The sequence below is a fragment of the Sycon ciliatum genome, chromosome 2 (genome assembly GCF_964019385.1).
Source record: "Sycon ciliatum chromosome 2, ocSycCili1.1, whole genome shotgun sequence".
Taxonomy (NCBI): Eukaryota; Metazoa; Porifera; class Calcarea; order Leucosolenida; family Sycettidae; genus Sycon; species Sycon ciliatum.
The window spans coordinates 41,790,092-41,813,957 of NC_088644.1; the positions used below are offsets into that span (position 1 = coordinate 41,790,092).

General features: G+C 46.5%; 1 protein-coding gene across 2 annotated transcripts in view; it reads right to left on the reverse strand.

Moving 5' to 3' along the window:
* LOC135810149 (uncharacterized) overlaps window positions 1-23,866 on the reverse strand; it is a 41,822-nt gene that overhangs the window by 13,193 nt on the left and 4,763 nt on the right. For both annotated transcript variants that reach the window (XM_065323615.1, XM_065323616.1), the window contains exons 4-14: window positions 23,543-23,704; window positions 22,883-23,035; window positions 21,584-21,734; window positions 19,367-19,509; window positions 17,407-17,457; window positions 12,915-13,071; window positions 10,293-10,422; window positions 6,190-6,325; window positions 5,714-5,820; window positions 4,290-4,361; window positions 716-929 (exon numbers count right to left, since the gene is read on the reverse strand). In XM_065323615.1, coding sequence (XP_065179687.1) covers window positions 716-929; window positions 4,290-4,361; window positions 5,714-5,820; window positions 6,190-6,325; window positions 10,293-10,422; window positions 12,915-13,071; window positions 17,407-17,457; window positions 19,367-19,509; window positions 21,584-21,734; window positions 22,883-23,035; window positions 23,543-23,704 — 1,476 coding nt within the window. The remainder of the gene's footprint in view (window positions 1-715; window positions 930-4,289; window positions 4,362-5,713; window positions 5,821-6,189; window positions 6,326-10,292; window positions 10,423-12,914; window positions 13,072-17,406; window positions 17,458-19,366; window positions 19,510-21,583; window positions 21,735-22,882; window positions 23,036-23,542; window positions 23,705-23,866) is intronic.

Consider the following 23,866-nt stretch of genomic DNA (forward strand, 5'->3'; position numbering starts at 1 on the left):
CAGCGTTGGGAGTATTGTTGGAGTAGAAATTGCTGACTAGACATCGCGGAGGGCCGAGCTTTCCTGCGCAGGTATGAGCTTGGACGTGTTTCAGCATGGTGGAGTTGAAAATTCAACATTTTGTATTTCAAGAAAAGCCAAAAAGGATGATGGGGGACATGTTCTCAGTGCTAGAAGAGGTGTTCTACTATCTGCTGGTGTATAGTTCTTGCTAATTGAGGACATAGCTAAGTCAGATTTTTATCAGCGCTTGTAGTTTGGCTATTTTCAAGACGATCATTTGTGGCATCAGGGGGTGATGGCCCTTGTCTTCTGGGATGCTGACGTGGCGAAGGGGTGCTGTCCCAGGAACTCTTCTAAAGTGAGGCAATGTGGGATTGATGGAGTTTTGTTCGTAGCTTGTTCATGTATGCTGTGGCGTGACTCTTTTGTAGATCCATAAATCACGTGATTTTCGGCCATTTTTGAGGGGTATTCCGATTCCAAGGTAGCCTTCAGAAACTTTTCAAGGGCTTTGCACAGTCAATCTACACCCCAAAGGAAACCTACCTGCAAATGTTGAGCGAAGCTGGAGAGATCGACTTACACACATTGTTTCATTTTCTCAGACATGCTCTCTAAAAGACCAAAAACTTCCAACCCGTCACCAGACCTTAAATTGGTTGGTCGGACTAACATTGAACAAAATGTCAGCAGAGATCGTAATATACTATACCTGGATTGGACTTTCCCAGCTGAGAATTGATATTGTCTTTGTAGGCGAAGATCAGCTTGCCGTTATAGTAAGCACTGACCATCTGCTCCTTGTAACCGGTCTGTACCTTGTTGGGAATGTTGCACCAGGTTCCTGTCGATGTGGGTACACCCAGGCATGGCTGATAGTAACTGCTGTATGTACGCATATCGTTGATGCGGGTTTTGTAAGGTCCCTGTATGAGGAGCATGATACAGAAAGCGCCGGGATTCCAAAGGCAGGCATTCAGAGTTAAAATCTAGTCTGTGAGGTAGAGAAAATTCATGTCTGCTGGCATCAGTAGTGTTCCGTTCTGTTCTACTGTGCCTTGGCCGTCGCTATGATGTGTTGGCTAGCTTGTGCCATTCTGTGAGCTAACTTACACGAAGCATCACAAAACAGGTAGCTGTATTCTAGTCAGGGACGCATCTAAGATTTCAGACAAGAGGGAAGGGATGTCAGTTTTCTCCCACCCTGACTAAAGTGTGTTCTTATGTCAGTATGATGACATATACTGAATCTTTAAAGGTGATGAATTTGTTATGAGAATGGAGTTACTCCTCTGTAGCCTCGTCATAATAAATATATGAACTTGAATTTGTTATGGTGCAAGTTTCCCATAGCAATACCAAGGTTGGAAAACCAGCTTGTACCAATATTATTAATTAGTATATAAAATTCAATAGCACTTTCCCAGCATTAAAGTACACCTGAGTCCTCTATTACCACAGTCTGCAGGTATAACATTACACGTGTGCATCCGGTGTCCAGTAGTTCATGGCACAAGGATTATATAGATGTTGCTGCCACCGACAAACTGATTGGTTCTTTCTCGAACACCTGCTCTACATATACTTAATGTATGTCACCCAAATAAATGGATCGAATAATGCCCTCTGGTCTGACAGATGATGACTAAATTTCTGTAGGTTCCTTCGGCATGCAGGCTTCCTGCAATTCTTTATCTATCATTTCTTCATCATCATCATCACCGGTGCTGAGAGATGCTTCCAGTAGTGAAGGAGATTTCCAAGTCACTACATTGCTTGTCAAATATTCAACACTAGTGGCTACACTTCCATTGGTCTCACATGCTTTTTTCTTCTACAAAGAACACAAACCCGGCTCGAGACAAAAATATAAGGACAAGAAAGATGACAAAGTTGAGTGCAGGGAGAACGAAGAAACGACTAGAACACAGAAGTTGTGGGTTGACAGAACAAAAAACAACTATTCAGTCTGGGCTGACTGCTAGTATCCACTAGCGCAGCTGTGTAGGTGTGGCGTTGTCGACTCCTCCGACCAGAGGTCTCCGTATCCTTGCACACAACGCGCACCAGGGGGGGGGGGGGGGGTAAAAAAGAAAGAAAGAAGAAAGAGTTAGGCCATCAGGTAGTATGCCAGTCTGTGGTGTACACGTCGTCGACAGCAGTCCCACAAGTTTGCTCGAGGAGGTACTTGTACACTGCTACTTTGAAGCGTTGCAGCACTGCCTTTAGAGTGGCACCAACATTCACAGGCAACTGCAGGGTCGACGGTTGAAAGAAAAAGACCGAGCGCTGTACTACTCAGCATAAAAAAGTGTTGTACTGTTCAGAAAATATTTGAGATTTTTTAAAGACGAAAGTCCGCAAGCAGCTGACACACAGAGTCACACACACAGCAGATTCGTGTGCACAGATACTAAATTAGTGGACGTCGTCATCTTCTTCCCGCTGATCTCAAATGTACGATGACGTGCTATTTCGCCTGACGGCAAGTGTCCTTTCTTCGAAGCAAAGTGGAGAGCAAACAGTTTTTATCAAATGGAGTGAAGGAGTGAATGGAGTGTTATGAAATGATGTGTTGTTTTCCTGTGTGATGGCATTCCCCAAACTGCCTCGTCTAGTCGCGTGCATGTGTGATATGAGCATGCGCGATTTTGTAGTCGAGAGTCTTTTTGTCAATCTTCTTGTTCGTCTCTTTCAGTGTAGTCTTGAATTTCCGTCATGTCAAATATATAATGTAAACCAAACTAGTCTTGTTCTTTGCGTCCTGCGTCGCGGGGAACGGAATGGCTGAGATTCCGTAACAACGTGGTGCCGAAACCCGGGACGCAGAGGATGAGTTAGTTTTTCATGAGTCTGTTCGTCTTCGTCGTCAACAACAAAATGACCTTGAAGTAAGCGTGGGAGCGGAGGAGATGAGGAGCTGGTGGGAGACGAGACGAGACGAGTGAAAGGAGGCAGAGAAGGTGGTGGACTAAAACTGTGGACTGGAGCCTGGGACGGCAGGAACCGCGATGGAGCGTGTGGCCGTGGCTCGCCAGAGGCCAGTGGACGAGTCTGGCATCACCGACTGTGTGTCGTCCTTGTTGTTCGCCTTGTTGTCTTGCTCGCTGTGTTGTCTGATCGTGTTTCTCTTGCCGTTCAGTTCGTTGCTTGTTGCTGTGTTCTTTCAGTTTGGTTGTTGTCGTTCTGTTGCTCTTCTATTCGTTCTGTTGTTCTCCATTGTTTTGTGTTTTAGATTTATTTTGCCCTGCTGCGCGCATGGTATTATTATTTTGAGAGCTTCGGCTCTCGTGTTTCGGTTGGCCGTGTGTGCCTGGTTTGTAGAGCGTCGGCTCTAGGTTTTCGTTTGGCCCTGTGTCCTGGCCTGGTTTTAGAGCGTTGGCTCTAGGTTTTGTTTGGCCCTGTGTCGTGGCCCGGATTTTATTTTAGAGCATCGGCTCTTGGTTTTTCTGTTTTGCTGTGGTTCCTTTTGCTGTTGTGCATGTGGAACGTGGTGTCCGTTTATTATTTTGTGGAATGTCATCAAGGGGGCAGGTGTTATGAAATGATGTGTTGTTTTCCTGTGTGATGGCATTCCCCAAACTGTCTCGTCTAGTCGCGTGCATGTGTGATATGAGCATGCGCGATTTTGTAGTCGAGAGTCTTTTTGTCAGTCTTCTTGTTCGTCTCTTTCAGTGTAGTCTTGAATTTCCGTCAAGTCAAATATATAATGTAAACCAAACTAGTCCTGTCCTTTGTGTCTTGCGTCGCGGGGAACGGAATGGCTGAGGTTCCGTAACAGGAGCGAGGGATGAGAGCGCACGGACGGCCAGTGTTGAGTGCGACTGGCAGCTGTTCAGCTGGTTAGTCACCCGGAGCTCCGTCAACGCGGGCATGGAGCTGATGCGAGCGCGTGGCCGAGGTTGTGCTGACTGGTTGGGGGCGGCTAGCCGAGCTCGACGACGCGCACGGCCTCAATAACGGAACTGCCACCCCAACACCGGCAACGCAACGGCTGCAGAATGTTGAAGTTTGCCTTGTTCGTCCTGGCAATGTGTCATGCAAGACATGTCTTTTTCCTTTTCGTGCGAACCTTTTTTGCATCCATTGGTGGTCAGACAAGAACCAATGTCAACATGTAAGGGTAAATAGTTTATTCGAACCCCTTGGACGACCCCACAATACGCCCTGCTAATCAAAGCACAGAACTAACGTTGAAGGGTACACCCTCACCCTAGCGCATTTATCCACAGAATAACATGCTCCGCATATCCGTATCATAGGGTCCCATAAGAATATGGCCTCACCTCAAAGTAAGAGTGCTTCCATACCATGGTCCATCCACCACCATCGATTGACTTGTCCAACAAACAATAAGTCTGCATTCATGCATACAATCACACATGCATATTCACACAGTTGAGGATATCCACAAATTTGTGCGAATATGTACACAGACATATTATGGTGTACTAGCTGTGCTAGTACTTGTTAGCAACAATCCGAACTAGCGCACACACTGCACTGCATTGCTTTGTACTGCATTCAAGACTGACGTCATGCGCTTTGTTTTGCTGCATAATCACAAATGGCACCAGCCCATTTTGCGGAAAAGAAAAACAAATCTTGCTTGCCCTGTTGTGCTCTTCCAGACAACGGATCGTGCTTCAGCAGTGTTTCTTTTCCCACCATCCCTCCCTATCCAACTTATTCACACCATCATAATTATCGTACCCCTAATCGGGTCCACTCTCACAACTGGTGTTATCTAGCTATTTACTGCGGCTCTGCCTTGCGCTATATTACATCCATTTAGCATTGCAGCTCTACGTTGAGCTAACAGCAGCTCTACTTTGAGCTAACAGCAGCTCTACTTTGAGCTAACCGCAGCTCTACTTTGAGCTAACCGCAGCTCTACTTTGAGCTAACAGCAGCTCTACTTTGAGCTAACAGCAGCTCTACCTTGAGCTAACAGCAGCTCTACTTTGAGCTAACAGCAGCTCTACTTTGAGCTAACAGCAGCTCTACTTTGAGCTAACAGCAGCTCTACTTTGAGCTAACCGCAGCTCTACTTTGAGCTAACCGTAGCTCTACTTTGAGCTAACCGCAGCTCTACTTTGAGCTAACAGCAGCTCTGCTCTGAGCTAACAGCAGCTCTGCTCTGAGCTAACAGCAGCTCTACTTTGAGCTTCAAACCAGTTGTTTCGAAACCAGCACTCCTCAATCCAAAGATGCCTCTTTGTTGACTTGTTTGTGTGAGGGATGGGGCTAAGACACAGGTACATGTATACACACCTTCACACATGCATACATTCCATTCAGGTTCTGCTCAATGATTATGTACTAGTGTTAGCTCCCGGCTATTACACTAGTAGACTCCACAGCCCATTACTTCAAAGCTAAGTAGCCAAAACCGCAGACAATACAGGACTTCAATGCAAGCACTTCATCAAAGTGCATGCATGTCCGTCAAGTGAAACCAGTGTATTTGTAACAAATCATGAAATGCGCACCATTTCATGTTCAAGCATTGAAATACACACTAATTTCACACCGGGAATTCTCTAAGTTTTAGCACCATGTCACCCTAGTAATGGCAGGAGTGCGCATTTGGTACTGTTCATAGACTTATCCAAATTATTGTCTCCATACCGACAATTATTATCCGGCAAAAATCCCGTTTTGGTACTTGTCGCAGTAGAATGTCTATAGCAACAACAAATGTACCTACCTGCGCAGATCCACCAGTAGCACCGGCCCACTTAACCCAAGCTATACCACTTGTGTTATAAGTAACTGTTTGGCAACTTGATGCCGGATAAGCTGCAGATTGTCCAACTACACAAGTCAAACACACAACACAACACACAGGCAGTGTGACTTTCCAAGCCTGAAGAAATGTGAAACAGATCTCTGCTACCACTGCTAGAATTCCCACTGTGGCAAATATATTGTGTAGATTAGTGCTGGAGAATGGAAAAGTGAGTTTCCAAGCACGAAGAAATTTGCAAAAGATCCCTGCTAGCGCTGTTGGGCAAGCAACTATAGCACAACAAGGGTATAATAGATTAGTGCTGGACCATCACTGTCCTCTTGACCAGGTTAGGGTGGTGGTGGTGGTGGCGACAGTCAAGTTTTCCAGTCAGACCTTTCCCGTTCTCATACCCTCACACAATTGGAATCCATTGCCACTGTGTGAACACTTACGCGCTCTGCACCGCTTTAGTGTTTTTAAGCAGCTGCCAGTAGCACAGTCAGAGTCCACATTACACTTTGCACCTTGTGGACAGAGATTTGGGCACAAGCCTCCGCAATCCACATCCACTTCAGCTCCATTGCTGACCTGAAAATGAACCGAAGTACACAAACTGGAACATGAAGCAAATGCTAGTATGCAGCAGGGGAGAGGAAGTTTTGTTACAACTCTGATTTTTGTGTGTGTGTTTTTTTACATACACTCTTGCTTACTTTCGTTATAAAAGGCCAGGTTCGCTCCTTGGGCATTGTTCTGACGATGGGTGACTGGCCCGAAACGCCAACAATTTTTCAACATCATTAATGAAAGAAGAGTGAATAGCAACTAAATAGAGTGGTTGTCAGTTGACAAACCCCCTTTTATATCTGATTTTCCTGCATGCTCTAAGTGATCAGGAATGTACAAATCAGGCCTTGATGTTGGCATGGACAGAGTTGCAACTATTTACCCTCTCTCGACTTTATGTGCAGCTCAATCTGACCTTGTTGATCACTCTTCGTTCAGCCATTTTGTCACATAGGTACAGTGCTCACATTGCAAAGACCCCACATGGGATAGCAAAACTGCAAAATATATTGACCTTTGATAAATACCCACACTCATTAGTGACCACACGATCAACAGTATCAAATTCAAATAAATTTGCTTTGACTCAATAAATACCACTGCACTTTTCCATTATAGCACTCCACTTTTCCCTTAAAAGGAGTATTTTATAATCAGTATTTGAGCCAGGGACTACAGAAACCACCCTATGGCACTTTTTGGGGAAATTTTTTTTCTCTCAAAATGTTGGTATGGTATGGTAATGTGCTCAAACAAAATTTCAAGTTGATCTGCGATGGTAAAATGTGCCTAACCACCTATTTAATAATGGCATATCAATTGAGCGATATACTGTAAAACGACAAACTTTCGCGGCGGCTAAATTTAGCGTTTTGGCAAACTGGACCAGTTAGCGGCGATTAATTTTAGCGATTTTTACCTTCCACCGAAAATCAAGGAATTTTATTTTACGAAGCCTCGGAGTGCTGGGTGCAGAGCGCATGAAGAATGAGAGAAGAAATCAAAGAATGAAAGAAGGAATCAAGGAATGTTAGAAGGAATCAAGGCATCAAAGAGAACCATAAGGTATGTACTATAGTGCTGCCAAATAATTTTCGCCCAAAATCGGACACCCTTCACCGCCAAGGCTGGCCACATGGTGCGAATTTTTCTCCTCGGCAATTTTTTACAGAGAATTCAAAATATCGCCTAAAACACCATGAAAATTCGCTTCGTTGCCATGGTAACCCCAGAGTTGTCATGAATTTTGTAATGATGAGTGTGGTCGCACACTGACTCTGTACAGACTGTCAGTGTACATGCCATCCAGCCTGATCCAGGCATGTTACTTTGCACTTACACAGCCAAGCGCTAGCCTTTTTAGAAGCAAATGTACAGTGATTTTGTGCCTTCAGTTGCGCTGAAAAGTGAAAGTACAGGACTTCTGCATAGGAAAGTAATGATCTCCGACATTTTTGCTGCTTTTCGGACGTTTCCCTTTTTGGACCGGTTTTCGGAAGAGCCTTCAAAAATCGGACACTGTCCGAAAAATCGGACGATTTGGCAGCACTGGTACTAGTACTGGGAGAAAGGATGGCACGTTCGGAGAGGGATCATCGGAAGGCTTCCTCTGAACTGCTGAGCCACTGCGATACTCATCGCGATAAAATTCAGAAGACTTCTTCGAGCAGTACAACACTAAAATCTACGCAACAGCAAGCTGGCCAAACGCTCCAAGAAGTTCAACAACACTCTCCACATCACTGAGACATTCTCCAGTCGATCGTTTTATTCTCTTCTGGTTCAAGTCGCCGTACTCCAACGACAACGAATGTTTCAACGGTTACTTGCAAGACTGGTGTTGGTACGTAACCCGTCGTTGCAACAGCTGCGCGCTCTGGTTGGACATAGCCGGCTGTGCAAGCATCGATCAGCGCTGTGAATGTACAGTCAGTGCAGTGAGTGATGCATGCGCGCATGTACTGTACAGATCTGTGGCGCAAAACGATCGATCATCGACGCATCGCATAGTACGTAATAGTACAAAATTTCATATTCGCGAGTCAAACTTTCGCGATTCGACCCTGCTCGCGAAAGTCGCGAAAGTTTGTCGTTTTACAGTAGAGCAAATTTATGTACACAGTATGTAATGTTCTTTGTATATCTTCATTCTTGCTAGTTAGGCAGTTCAAATGTATAGTGAACTATGCCCTCAGCTTCATCCAGTGACGCCTGCGCGCCGTCCACTAAATCTCGGTAGTACTGCCGCTCCTCTTGTGCTAGCAATATGTGCGAACGCAGGGCCTGGACACTACATTCCGTCTCTTCCTCTGTGCGGGCGACACGGATTTTGTACCGCAGATTGTCACACAGTGCGCATACGTCTGTCCTTGGCTTCATCACTTTGATGTGTGCTGCCTGTCTCCTCCAAATGTGGCAAAATGACCTGTAATGAACAGGCGAATACTGTGTGACGGTCTTGGTGTAGATGTTGTATGCAGACTTCTTGTTCTCGGATGCTGGTAAGTATACTGGAGGGTCCTCAGCACGACCTCGTTCCGCTGCAGGTTGAGGTAGACCGTACATGTTAGGATAATTATGACTAAATAAACTGCACTACATCCTGCTCTATGTCTGCTGAAATGGCCAAGTGCTCTGGTGTTCTCCCAGTCAAGCCATGTTGTGCCAGTTGAACGACTCCTTTGTTTGCCTTTTTTTGAAGGCGCTTCATTACATGACTTCCAACAGCATGAACTGCCATGAACACGTCTTTGCACAACTCGTAACCACGTACATGATAGCGGAAATAGAAAGGTCAATCACCACCGCCAGTCATCGACTTTCGCATGCTTCCAGTCAGTGCGCCCAGAACAAACTGCTTGAAGCGATTTTTCGATTCTCGCAGTTTAGAGACTTCAAATATGTAGTCCTCGAGCTGCTGCTCTGGGATGACTTTCCAATGATTCCTCAACTTGCATCCACAGCCTCTCTCAATCCCATCGCGTATGTCCGAGGAGACCACGCTTCACCTGCTCCGTCGTCGGTGGCTCAGGTGCGGGGGTATCTGGTTCGTCATCCGATTCTGAGTAGTCGGTGTCACTCTCCGCGTTTGAAATTTCCGAGCTGTCGGGGCTTGGCGTTTTCGACACAACACTAGCAGCACTCGAGCTTGCTGTGACTCCATACGTCTTCTTCTTAGGTGGCATATCATCGCCGTCGCTGTCAGCATCGGTGTCGGAATCGCTCGCGGACGACTCGCGGGTGCCAGCGCTGAATCCGTAAAAATTCTCGTCGTCCGATTCAAGCGCCTTCGCATCAGGGACTAGTCGACTCCACACAGAATCGAGCTGCGTCGTCTACTAGATGTTGTAGCCATAATCAATCACAGTAAGTGGAGCCTCATGAGTTACTCGACAATCGCTCGAGCTCGGAATCCTTCCCCGAACACCTAACAAGAGGACAGCTCTTGAGTCTTGTCAAAACAAAAGTGACGAGTTCTGCGCTTCGCGTAACTTTGAGTCGCGTGACTTTGAAACGTCATAACTTGATTTTGATATCAAACGTCGTAGGGCGGTTTCTATAGTCCCTGGCTCATTTATTGGCCTTAGTGGTATTTTATAAACAGTATTTATTGGCTTTTGACCCAAATACTGGAAACGGAGTATGGATTTATGCATTCCACTGCCTTGGCAGGCTAATAAAACATTAGGACCTTGCCACGATTGATGTGCCATGGTCAAAATTCATTTTGGACAGAGTTGCTCGCGCTCCGCGGGAGTATGTGCGGCCATTGTGACAATTGATAAAATTGCGCATATGCAGTGCACTGGACATAGCCTTGCATTTTGCGCCATTACTTTGCCTGACAAAGACCTCATCTCAACAATTGTTTCAAGAAATTTCTCAACCAAAAGCATTTTCGCAGCGTGATTTCTTGGGTCCTACCGGTAGGGCGGCATGCAAGTTATCATTAAAACCATCCAGCAGAGATTGATCCCATGACCCTTACCCCATCACGACATCGGTAGTACATGTAGAGGTCATCCGTCTTCGGTGTGCCAACGAATGGGACTTCACGGAGAACTGCCTTTGTCACGGGATCCTCCTCAAAAATGCGCACCTGGGTCAAGACGTTGATTCTACAGCCGGATACCAAAGTAGGAAATAGTCCATTAGCATTTCTTCAAGTAACACAAAGCATTGTTGATTGAACTATGATATCCCAGCCATGAACCACTGCAGCAAATCCAGTCCACTTACAGATTATTCATGGGCAAATCATGATCCTACAAGGTGGTGATGGAGAGGGGTGGGGGGTGGGTTGGGGTGGGGGGTAGATGATGATTGCCCAGTGGCATAGTAAAGCCTAGTTCACATTCGACGGGGTGCAACGGGACGCAACGTAAGGGTCGACGGGAAGCGACGGGACGGTCTGACGACGTCCAATGTGAACACCAGAAACGAGAACGCAACCGTACTACCGTACGGATTTGCACTTGTTTTCTTTCTTCTTTTTTTCACCATGGCTGGCTATAATCGCCCTCACCTCCTCCTTGATTGGCCTTGGCCATGAGTGTGTGCGTAATAATAATCGGGACGCGGTGGGAAGAGTTGAATCGATTCAACTCTTCATACCGTAGACGGGCGTAGACGGGGATGAAAGCATAAAAAACGGCTGCAATTCGAGTGCGAACAGAAGACGGTGTCGTGTGCCGACCACTCCCGATTCATACTTGGAACTTTTTAGCATTTCGAACACTACGATAAACCATGAGACCTCACAGAATGGCTGTGACATGACTTTAGTTGAGTTTTACAAGATAAGATCTCATGACACTTATTGTATTTTAGGGCTAGTTCAGGAGCGTGACAGACGAATTGTTCTATCATTTCCTGGAGCTATTATTTGAATGCCACAACTTTCAGGGCTATTTTTGTTCTTCATGAAAAACTGTTTTTTTGTGAACTTGATTCCGCTTCATTCAAGGAGGAATAATTGAACAGAAGTCCCGAAAAACTGAATTAGGTCCGGAAGTCACCACATCATGGACCGTGCCGTTTGACTCGCGCCGTTCTACGTTGAACATCACAACGACTGCTGCATGCCGTGTTGTGCAAATCGTACAGGGTTTTGCAGCTCACCCCAGCCGTTCCGACAGAACTGTCAGTGGTGCGTCGAATGTGAACTAGGCATATTAATAATATGTCATGATGTAAGTCCATACACACACAGTCACACAAACACACATATTCACACACACACACACATACTATATACACACATTCACACACACACACACACACACACACACACACACACACACACACACACACACAAACACACGTTTATACTTGCACTTGTCTCCTTGCTCACTGCCAAAACTGGTCATGTGGGTCTCCCCGGGAAAAGGGAGAGAAATTCAAATGAATGTCGGAAAGATGGCTCAATTGGCTATTGAACTGCCCAATGGCCAACACCCCCTGAAACCCCCATACTATGGGTTGACTTGGAAATGATCCCACTTATGGGCTTGCCACACCTCAGTAAGTCATAGTGAGTGATAACAAGGTGCACACACACACACACACACCTTTGACCTTTGACGCCCATCGCCGGAGGCGATGATAGCAATGCTACGGCAGAAGCCATAGCAACTTGTGCTGGGATTACACCATTCAACAGCTTGCAAGGCTGAAGAATTGACCGTCACTATTCAGCCTGGTCTACACCATACAGCTATTTGGAGTGACATTTTCTGGCCAGTGAATCCCTTTTTTGGTCTTTTTCATTTTTTTTCTCTTCTTTTTTTTTTCTTTTTTTTTCCCGCACACACATCACACCACATACTCCGGCATGCACTGGCTGTTGGTAACCACCCAGGAGAATGAAAGAAAAGTCAGGAAGAGTCTGAGAAAGAGAAGAAAGACGTGTGTGACCATAATCGTCGGGAATCGAACCCGCAATCTATCGATTGGAAATCGCTGCACATACCACTGCACCATATGGGACACACACACACACACACACACACACACACACACACACACACTTCAGACATCAGACCTGCCCATCGCGGAAGCGATGATAGCGAACAGCTATGTTAGACATAGCAACTTTGCTTGTGCTGGGATTACACCATTCAACAGCTTGCAAGGCTGATGAATTGACCGCCACCAATTTTAGCCTGGTATCCACCACACAGCTGATTGAAGTGGCTTTATCTGGCCAGTGAATCCCTATTTTTCATTTTTTTCCCATTTTTTCATCCCTTTTTTACACACACATGCCACACCATACTGCGGCATACACTGGCTGTTGGTAACCACCCAGGAGAATGAAAGAAGAGCTAGGAGAATGAGAAAGAGAAGAAAGACGTGTGCGACCATAATCGTCGGGAATTGAACCCGCAACCTCTCGATTGGAAATCGACTGCACATACCACTGCACCATATGGGACACACACACGCACACACGCACACACACACACACACACACACACACACACACACACACACACACACACACACACACACACACTGTCCTGTAGAGTCACTGCCGCAAAAGGGTCACGTGATCCCATCACTGGGAAACACACACACACACACACACACACACACACACAGTTCTGACCTGGAGTCGCCGGTAAAGTTCCAGTGGGGTGGGTTACAGCGAATGTAGCTGCTGTTATCTGCCAGCTGTGTAGTGGCATTGACGTGCAGCATCAGACCCAGTGACGATGTGTTAGAGAACTGACAGAGGAACGATACAATTGTGTTGAACCCGATGCCTGAACAAACAAGAAATGCAGAAAGTTGTTGAAACTGTCGGTTTATCATCCCGTTTGACGGAGTTCCAGACGACCAGTGTCTCGATGTTGGTCAGGCGAGATATCCACACACCAAGTCGAGTAATTCCCAAGATCGATCGATTACATCTCAGATGAAAAATTGTCAGGCAGCTAAATCCCGACTGAGTGGCACCCAGCACTCGGAGCAGTACAGCACCAGGAAAAATACACATGCCCAGAGCACTCGGAGCAGTACAGCACCAGGAAAAATACACATGCCCAGACACCTGGCGCCTAATGGCAATTGAAAGATTGCAATCAACGAAAACGGTACGATGTAGCACCACAAAGGCCCTCGATGCTCTAGCAATGCGTGGTTTGATAACATGAACCAATCTAGCATCCATGTGTGCGACGGAGCCTAGACACTTGAAGTAAGTCACATTCTCAACATTATCACTCACTTACATCAAATGTAACACACACACACACACACACGCGCGCGCACGCACAAACATACACACACACACACACGCGCGCACACACACACACACACACACACACACACACACATACTCACACTCACTCAGACTCAGACTCAGACATGCCCATCGCGGAAGCGATGATAGCGAACAGCTATGTTAGACATAGCAACTTGTGCTGGGATTACACCATTCAACAGCTTGCAAGGCTGATGAATTTACAGCCACTAATTTTAGCCCGGTGTCCACCACACAGCTGATTGAAATGGCCTTTTTCTGTCCATTGAATCCCTATTTTTCATTTTTCATTTTTTCCATTCTTTTTTTTGACACACCACACCACATACTCGATCAGTATTTTTGTTCCTTGTATTCATTTTCCACTGTTACTGTATTAAGCCGGCTGTTTGCTTGCAGTCCCTCTTTCCCATCTGTACGTCTACCCGAACTACTCGCGGCTCAACAACTCTTAACATGAGTATCAATCGCTATAGATCTATGTCTGGCTTTCTGTCGTCTCGGAAGGTTGAGAACGAGCTGCCTCTTCTATCCTCGCCACGCCACACCTCAAAACGAACTAGTCAGTGGTTTTTCTCTAGAGCTAGAGAGAGAGCTTTTCATAGTTCACTTCAAGCGGCGACGGAAGAACTCATAATGGAGAACTAACACTGACAACGAATGACTGACGACTGTCAACAAACGTCTGACTCTGACAACGAACGACTAACAACTGACGACGAACGTCGGACAACTGACGACTGACATGGCAAAAGGAAAACATGATAATCATAAATTGGTGCCCTCGTCAGCACAAAAAGGTGGTGTACTCAGCACAAAAAGGTGCACGTGTCAACAACAAAGCAGCGCAGCAGCATGTACGGGTCAGCAACAAAGCAGCGCGCGCAGCAGCATGTACGGGTCAGCAGCACAGAGACACAAATACAGCAGCAGCTACGACGAAGAGATAACACGTGCAGGCGCAGGTACAACACTATCCCCTATCAAAAAAAGACATCCACTCCTGTGGATGGAAGCAAAAGTGAAGTGTATAAAAAAACGGAAGGAGACAGACCGGAGAAGAAGACAGAAAGACAGGGGAAATGAAATATGAAGCAACATAAACAGGCGACAATAAAACACAAAAGAGGTGGGCCACAACTGTTGAACGCATGACGAGTAGGCCAGGAGGGTTAACACCAGTCGGGAGCCCCGCAAAACTGTGCACCAATCAACGGAACCTGCAAGCAACAGATTTTGCAGAGGACCCCGGCTGGCGAGCTGTTCGACCTGTGTTTGTCCCTTTGGATCTTTTATTCTTAGAACAGCACCAACCTAGTACGCCACCCATCCACCAGTCATGACAAAACAAAAGTACAAATGCATGAGAAAACAGGTTATGCCGACGGACCCAGCGACGCTTCCAGGAGCGGCGAGACCGACAGTACGCACCGACCGAGAAGACTGGGGCAGCAAAACGCACACTGGCCGGCTGTCAGAAAACCGATGGCGCTACAGAAACTCCGAGAATCACAGGACACACACAGAAAGAGAGAAGGACTGACGCAAACATCTCAGCCATCACCAAAAATCAGAAAAGCACACGAAGGAAGGGAAGAACAGCCAGGAAGAACACGTCGACTGAAACAGGAGCAATTAATCAGTGAGGACACCATTGAGGACACACAAACAAATCGGTTACCAATACGCAAAAGATAATGAAGAAAAACCACAGGGCGCTACTCTGAATAACCACAGGTCTCTAGCCTGAAAAAACCGCAGGGATTGAACCTGAAAACCCACAGGGATCGAACCTGAATAACACGGAACTTATAGTACATCCGCTCACAAAACCGAAAAACCGAAGAAAAAAAAACTGTCCGGCACCGACTGGGACGCACAAGGGCCAGCCAGCAACACACGGAAACCATAACACCCGCAAGGCAAACCGATACAAAAAAGCGCAGGATCCCTGCAGACCACCAAGCAGACCGTGGCTCACCATGATCAGACGCCCACCCAGGCGAACTAGAGAAACCCACATGCCGAAACACAATTATTACAAAACCATACGCTCACAAAAAAAATTCAACCTGGATCAAGAACGAGAATCCTACATGAAGTTCACACCTCCCACCAAACCGGAAGCCAACAGCTTTCCTACTTTGTTGACAGTGCATGACCGAGCCTGACAACGCTCTACACCATGTACACAGAACATGGAGAAACTACTACTAAAACGGTAAAAACACGAAACAAAACAATATGGATCGACTACATACGAGGCAGCACCTCGAGAACGTTCAGGTGGACATCTAAACAAATCACGCGACACAGTCACACTATCGGAGCAGTCCGACGGCAACTCCGTGACAAGCACAAGTGCACAACACAAGACGAGATCAAAGCTACCCATGCTGAATGCACGACGAACATGCAAACACAAGTTCCAGATTCGAACGAGTAGCGCACGAACAGAAGTTTGAAATTTTCATACACAACAGTACAGTACAGGGTAGTCAGAGCGACACAACTAACACAACGGGGCGAACTTCCAACGAGCAGCAACAACTACACTACGAGTACACACTCGAACACAAGAGAACAAGGTTCCACGGAATTCCTGCCGGGACCCGAGTCACCCGACGCAAAACAATTATTTGAAAATTCGAAATCGAATACAAGGTACGGCAACACATTACGCAGAGCAGACAATTACAAAGGCATGCTCACCTGAGTAGGAGCTCCGAGGATCTTGGAAAGGGTTGAACAGACGCAGCAAAGCGGAGCCATGGCGAGAACGCGAAGAGGAAAACGAAAAACACCGGCCGGAGAGCGACGAGCTTCAGGGTCGTGGGTTCGATTAGTTGGGCGCCAAATGTCGTCTCGGAAGGTTGAGAACGAGCTGCCTCTTCTATCCTCGCCACGCCACACCTCAAAACGAACTAGTCAGTGGTTTTTCTCTAGAGCTAGAGAGAGAGCTTTTCATAGTTTACTTCAAGCGGCGACGGAAGAACTCATAATGGAGAACTAACACTGACAACGAATGACTGACGACTGTCAACAAACGTCTGACTCTGACAACGAACGACTGACAACTGACGACGAACGTCGGACAACTGACGACTGACATGGCAAAAGGAAAACATGATAATCATAAATTGGTGCCCTCGTCAGCACAAAAAGGTGGTGTACTCAGCACAAAAAGGTGCACGTGTCAACAACAAAGCAGCGCAGCAGCATGTACGGGTCAGCAACAAAGCAGCGCGCGCAGCAGCATGTACGGGTCAGCAGCACAGAGACACAAATACAGCAGCAGCTACGACGAAGAGATAACACGTGCAGGCGCAGGTACAACATTTCTGTCCTTTTCAAGTAAATCGGCTCTTGTTTGGAATTATTTACCAGACGACCTGAAGTCCTGCACTACTATCGCAGATTTCCGCGTCAAATTGGCTATTTGGCTAAAAGACAGCTTAACTCTTAATCATTGTTGTGATTTGCTTTCAAGCAATGTGTGTAATCAGTAAATTGCTGTTGCTGTTTTTGTTTTGTTTTTTTGGTTTCCCGTTCTTGGGGCCTTCTATTCGGTACTCTTTGTAGTTGTACTTCTGTACTGTTGAGCTATCCGAATTCAAATAAACACTAAAAAAATATAAAAAAATAAAAATACTCCGGCATACACTGGCTGTTGGTAACCACCAAGGCATTTTTGGAGATCAAGCAACGGACTTATTAGTAGATTGTGTATTGTGGCTATAGGGAAAGCAAGTCGGATTAATGGGGACTGAATGGTTTTGGCCTCATTATACTGTGTGAGTATGACATCGGCATATTTTCATAAAGATGAGCTTACCACGAATCAGTACAGAACCATCAGCCTGGGTAATGGTATTGAACCAACCGACTGTAAGTGCATAGTAACAGACAGAATGACGAAAAGACGGACACATAGACACCAAGAAGAGCACACCGTGAGGCACTCAGACATACGTGAGGGAGGACAGTTTCATGCAGTGGCGGGTTTAGGGGGGGGGGGGGGGGCGGGGGGCGCGCCACCCCCTCAAAAGTTTCGACCTAGGTCTCGAAAAAATAAAAGGCAGGGCTGGCTAGGCTCGGGGCGCGCGCGGCCTGAAACGATCGTCAAAAACACGGTGACCTGACTGTGTACACTGTCACTGTACTGTTGTACAGTGTGATCCCTGCTGGGACACGCTCGACGCGTCTTCAACGTACAAACATCGAAGAAAAGTCTTGGAGTCAACCAAAACACGATTCGAATGCCGTGGGTTCAGGCGATTATCCTCGTTTGAATCGTGTTTTGGTTGACTCGAAGACTTTTCTTCGAAGTCTCAGCGACATCCCAAAAGGCCAAGCTCTAGCCAGCAGAGCCTGGATGGATTTTTGCAAAGCGTTCCTGTGGCGGCGCAACTCCTGCTGCCGCTCCATCAGGAAACAGTGGGAGTGATGAAGTCGCTGTTATTCCAGTTGAACTTTCGGAGCGGACTGACAGTCACACTCCGCCAGATGTGGAAGCACCTGTTGTCAGCGAGCAGCCAGAACATGAAGAACTGCACACAGTGACAAGTGGACATAGTACCGCTTCCTATGTAAAGGATGCTTTGAGCGGTGAGAAATATTAATTGTTGGACTCGCAGAAATTGCAGTTGATTCGCTCACACCTAGTAACGGCAAATTTGAAGTTTACAATGTACAATGTTGCTGCATGTACAGAAATACTTCTCGTGGTGTGTGAGATTTACGGCTCCTTGACATCGGTTTTCAAAATGGCTGACCTGGGACAGTAGCATGATTTCATCTACCCCTACCCCATCCCGGCCGCAACCCCCCCCCCCCCCCCAGTCAAATCCTGGACACGCCACTGACACGTACAAAGTATAATAGCCGGAACAAGTCAGGTGCAATGCTTAGCTGTTCTCTGGCATGGATGGAGAAGAAACGATGCGACCATAGCACAGACTACATCCTGCACTTGTAGTCGGTGTGAAAAGCCTCTAACACGGTCAATTACAGAACATGACAGCACTGGACCAACAACTAACGGAAAAAAGTAAATTACCGTGTCCGTCCCCGCAGGAAACTCACGATGGCTACTAACACCCGATAAACCCTAACTTATTAAAAAAAATGAACTCGGATGGAGGGACAGACATCTGCCTGCATTATTCGTCCTTATATTTCGTGTTTTTGCCTCCCCTTCCTCAATGCCCTGATGATGCCCAATGGGCGAAATATTGGCAAAGTTATTTATTTATCTATTTGGTGCAGCTGAGAGCCTGTTGCCGGAATGGCGGTATTTTCAAGAGCAAGAAATACGCTGCACTGGAGTTTGGGAATTCTGAAGAAACGTCGGATGGAGAGCCAAGGATTACTTATAAAAGTAAAAAGGACCAAGGAACTACTAATTACACTATAATGTCCACTAACACCACCAGTTACTAAACCATCAGCTCATGCGTCCCTTATCCTTATGTTATTTCTGTAACTTAGAACCTTCCAAGTTGGAAGGCTGTTGGAGTGCGCATCCAAGATGTGCAAGAGCTGTTAGCCAGTTAGTTGTAGAACGTCAGTACCGTCGGTCAGTGTCGTGCAATGTCATCACATGACCTGATTGTTTAGTAACTGGTTGTGTAAGTGGACATTATAGTGCAACTAGTAGTGCCTTGGTCCTTTTCACTTTTTATAAATAATGAAAAAAACAATTTTTTTAAAGAAATGGGGTCATGCATTGTAGTAAATGTGTGTGTTTGAATGACATTTTAAAGTGCAATCTTTTGAATGACTATCTATCTTACCAGCGAACTGAACCTGGTTGGAGGTTCCCATTCCAGAAAACGGCACTTCCATTATGTCCTGGAACCAGAGTGTCACATTAACGATCTCCATTTGTACCGGGGCGCCGGATGAGGAGGATCGTAATGTCCAGGTTGGCGCAGTGCTGCATGAAGCAAGAATGTACATAATTGGAATTTATCATAGATGTTGTCGCTCAACACGACTGATCATACAGCATGTGGCTGTGTTGCCAAAAACAAACAAAACAAAAGGGGAAAGGAAAAACAAATCTGAATTCATAGATGTCATATTACGAAATAGAGGTTGCGACTTCGGCGATGATTGTGCTCCAGTGTGGGGGCAAACCCATTCCTAGATGTCATATTGTCATGTTTGACATGCGTCTCGCCAAAGTACAGTGGAATTCACATACTTGCAAGTACACTCATACCTCGCTTATCCGGGCGGTCCGGGACTGGGCATTGCCCGTAACTTCGAAATGTCCGTACCTCCCAATCATATACATGTTGATGGGGAAAGGCCACAAATACGGCATACTACGTCACTATTTCTACATTTCAGCCATCCCGGCTTAACCAGAATGAAGTCGCTCGCCCGCAGCTACGTCTGGTGGCCATCGATCGATGCCGAAATTGAACTCAAGGTCCGCAGCTGTGAGCCATGTCAAGCAACCCAGAAGTCTCCAGCACTACAGCCATTGCATCCCTGGGAGTGCAAACCCTGGACCCGACTGCACATTGATTATGCAGGCCCTGTGGAAGGCGAGATGCTACTTGTGATCGTCGACAGCCACAGCAAGTACATCGACGTGCACACCGTTCCATCTGCTACGTCGACAGTTACCATTGGCAAGCTTCGTGAGTGTTTCGCTACACATGGTCGTCCGCAACAGCTTGTCTCGGAAAATGGCTCAGTGTTCACCAGCTCGGAATTTCAACAATTCTGCTCAAGTAACGGTATCAAGCATACCTTGGTTTCACCCTACCACCCAGCAAGCAACGGTCTTGCTGAGCGAGCAGTTCAAACAGTCAAATCCGGCTTGAAGAAATTGCCAGGTACTGGTGGAGACCTAGCGTCACGGTTACACCGCTTTCTGTTTCATTATCGCTTAACGCCTCAGTCAACAACAGGCCAGTCACCATTTCAGCTGCTTATGAACCGCACGCCACGTTCTCGTCTTGACCTGACGTTTCCAGATACATCAACACGTGTCTTGAACAGGCAAGGTGCCGCTGTTGACAGTCGCACAGCTCGGGCGTCGGATCCCTGTTGTGGTGATGCTGTTTGGGTGATTAACTTCACATCTACGCCTAAATGGATGCCTGGTGTGCTGGAAGAATGTCTTGGTCCAGCCACGTTTACTGCACGTCTGGATGATGGTCGCATTTGGAAGCGCCATGCTGATCACATTAGACGCCATCTTCCGTCCGAGGGAGGAGAAATGCTACCCGAGAGTGCAGGCATATCCGACCGGTCATCACCATCATCAACTTCAAATTTGGCAACTGCATAGCCGCCGTCACATGCAGAGGCCGAATCACCACAGCCGCCGTCACATGCAGAGGCCGAATCACCACAGCCGCCGTCACAGCCAGAGGTTGCCGCCAGCCGCCAGAATGTGGAATCAACATCACTATCCTCTTCTGCATCCGCTGCACCTTCTGCTGAATCTTCTACTCAGTCTTCTGATATCTCTGTTAATTCTCCTAGCTCTAATCTACGCAGGTCTACACCCTCAAGGAAGTTCCCTGATCGTTTGAACTTGTAACTGCAGACCTGCTGGGTTTTGCGTTCAGCTCTCTGTTGGTATTTGCAGTTCCTTAGTGTGTTGCATTGAACTCGCTTCTCGTATCAACAACAAATTATAGTGAACTCATTTCTCATATCATTACTTTAAGTGTTCCTCATCTAATGGTGGAGGGATGTCATATCCTTACTAGTGAGCTGCCTCACATGATAGATCATTATCTTTCTACTCCTCTACTCTAAGTTTGTATCAGCCGCGCATCTGTTTCCGTTGTGCTGCTGAGCTTCCGTGTCGTTCTAGTTCAGCGTTCTAGCTTTGACCTTGAAGCCAACAGTTCCCCCTTTTGTCTTGTCCTGAACTGCTCTGGTGTGATCATAATATTACACATACATATGCACAGACACGGACACACACTGCATATAGCGGTACATACACACGCAGAGCAAGAGAACGTGATAGCACTGCTTACCAGTTGACTTGATAGTAAATCTTGCCAGTTTTCGGATAAACTTCAGAGGTAAGGGCAGCCTTGCTGGAGTACATGGTTCTGGATGAGCTCAGACCATAGAACTTGCATTTGAAACTGGCTTCATACAGGGGATGGAAGAACTTCTCCATATCTGCATGAACACCAACACAATGGGTGACAGCAGGTAGTTGAGCAACAGTTGCACCTCAAGGATTACCTTGCCTCAGAGGAATCCTTATTTCAAGCTTTCAAAATCAACAAGTCTCATACATTAAAAGCGAGCAAGCACTTTGTACCTCCAAACAGCAATCCTACGAGTTCAACTCTTAGTTATCCTCCTAGGAAAAGAACAGGGTGAGAAAATACCGTAGCCCACCGGTGCACCCAACTTGGGTGGCCATTAGCTATTGAAGAGGACACGTGATTGGAAACGCAACAAATTGTTGAAAACTTTTGAAACTTGAATATCCTAATGAACGCCGCTTAGATGGAAATAGGATGAGCCCTGTAACAGTCTGTCTGCTTGCCTAACATATTGTAGTCTTCTGAACAGGATACCTGCTGCATATTAGCCATGTTGAGATGGGTTTTGAGCCACAGGGTCAGTTCGTTGAATGTCGCGCTCAGTATCCTTTTGTCAACTGTGTTCCTTGCTGACGCATTTTTTTACTGACTTTACATCACTTTGTTCAGTTAGTGGATGGAAGAAGGTTAGAAGCAACAGAGAATACGACTACTGTTATGTTTGGTCTCAAGCCCCGTGATATAGACACAGTCGCCTTTTGCTTAGCGATAGCAGTATGATAATATGACCAAAATAGCTGGCTGGGGTATCAATCTGAAGTCTTTCTAACAGATGGAAATGCGGCTTGTTTGGTTGCCGACGCCGACCGTAGCTAAAGAGCATGCAATAGTGGGGAGAGTATTGCTCCGAGCATTACATGTGTCCTGTTTTTCTCTCTTCCTCCTATAATATGATCGGATCAGCAGGCAAGTTTACTGACTAAATCAGGAGGTCATATGTAGACATCATCTCGAGCACCACACAAACACGCACGCACGCGTATGCACACATGCACACACACACACACACACGCACACACACACACACACACACACACAGACACACACACACACACACACACACACACACACACAAACAAACAACATATTGTCCAAAGTGCTATGTACATTTCCAGCATTGATATTTCCCACTCATATTCCTATTTTATTATGTATAGCACACATACTGAATGGATGTTGTTACTGGTGTGGAGAAAGGCACTGCATGGTGCTTACTGCCTGTTGCCACTCTCAGGATCTGGTTCGGTGTGTTAGCTGCCAGGATGGGCTTGTCGAGATTCAGCCAATACGGGCACGATGGAAGATAGGCCAGAAGACAACCATCGCTACCGCTGCCACCACCAACAGCAGTTGTGGGACCAGGCGGTCCTAAAGGAACACAATAATGTTATGAAATTTGACTTATGTGGTGCAAGTATGAGTTGAAGAAGAATGTGCCACTGTAAAAATGCATGCAGAGTGATACCACACTGAGGGAGCATTGCATCGAGCCTATGTGGGTGGGGTGTTCACCTTGCCCAAAGAGAAATCCGGTGTACACCAATGCACTAAGTTTGGGGTAGCAGGTAGAGCTCTGTATAAGACTAGCTTCAAGGCACAAGCAGTATTGCATACTAGACACTTCAAACGTTGTACAGAGTGCATTCCTAGTGGGTCAATTTTGTTCATTCACCAATGTGTGCGAGAAGGGGAGAGAGAGAGGAGAGGGGGAGGGAGGAGGAAGAGAGTACAAGAGGGAGAGAGAGAGGGAGAGAGAGAGAGAGAGAGAGAGAGAGAGAGAGAGAGAGAGAGAGAGAGAGAGAGAGAGAGAGAGAGGGAGAGAACGACGAGGACATAGAAGATACAGCTACGAAAGAGACTTGTAGGTTTACGTACCAGCTTCTCCCTTGTCACCGGATGTACCCTTTGTACCAGCTGTACCCTTAGGTCCCTGTACACCAGCGTCACCCTTGATTCCATTGACACCGCTGGTACCAGTCTCGCCCTTCATTCCCATGTCTCCCTTTGATCCCGTGCTGCCAACATCACCTTTCACACCTGGAACAACACAAATTAACATAACACGCAATACTGTAGACAGCAAGCTGTTTCAGCCATAAAGGCCCCATCAGTGCAGCCATGAGCATTTTTAAGTAAGCCGAGTAAATAAATGTAGTATGATGTTTGAAAATGAGAGACGGTAGTCACACAGAAAGAAAT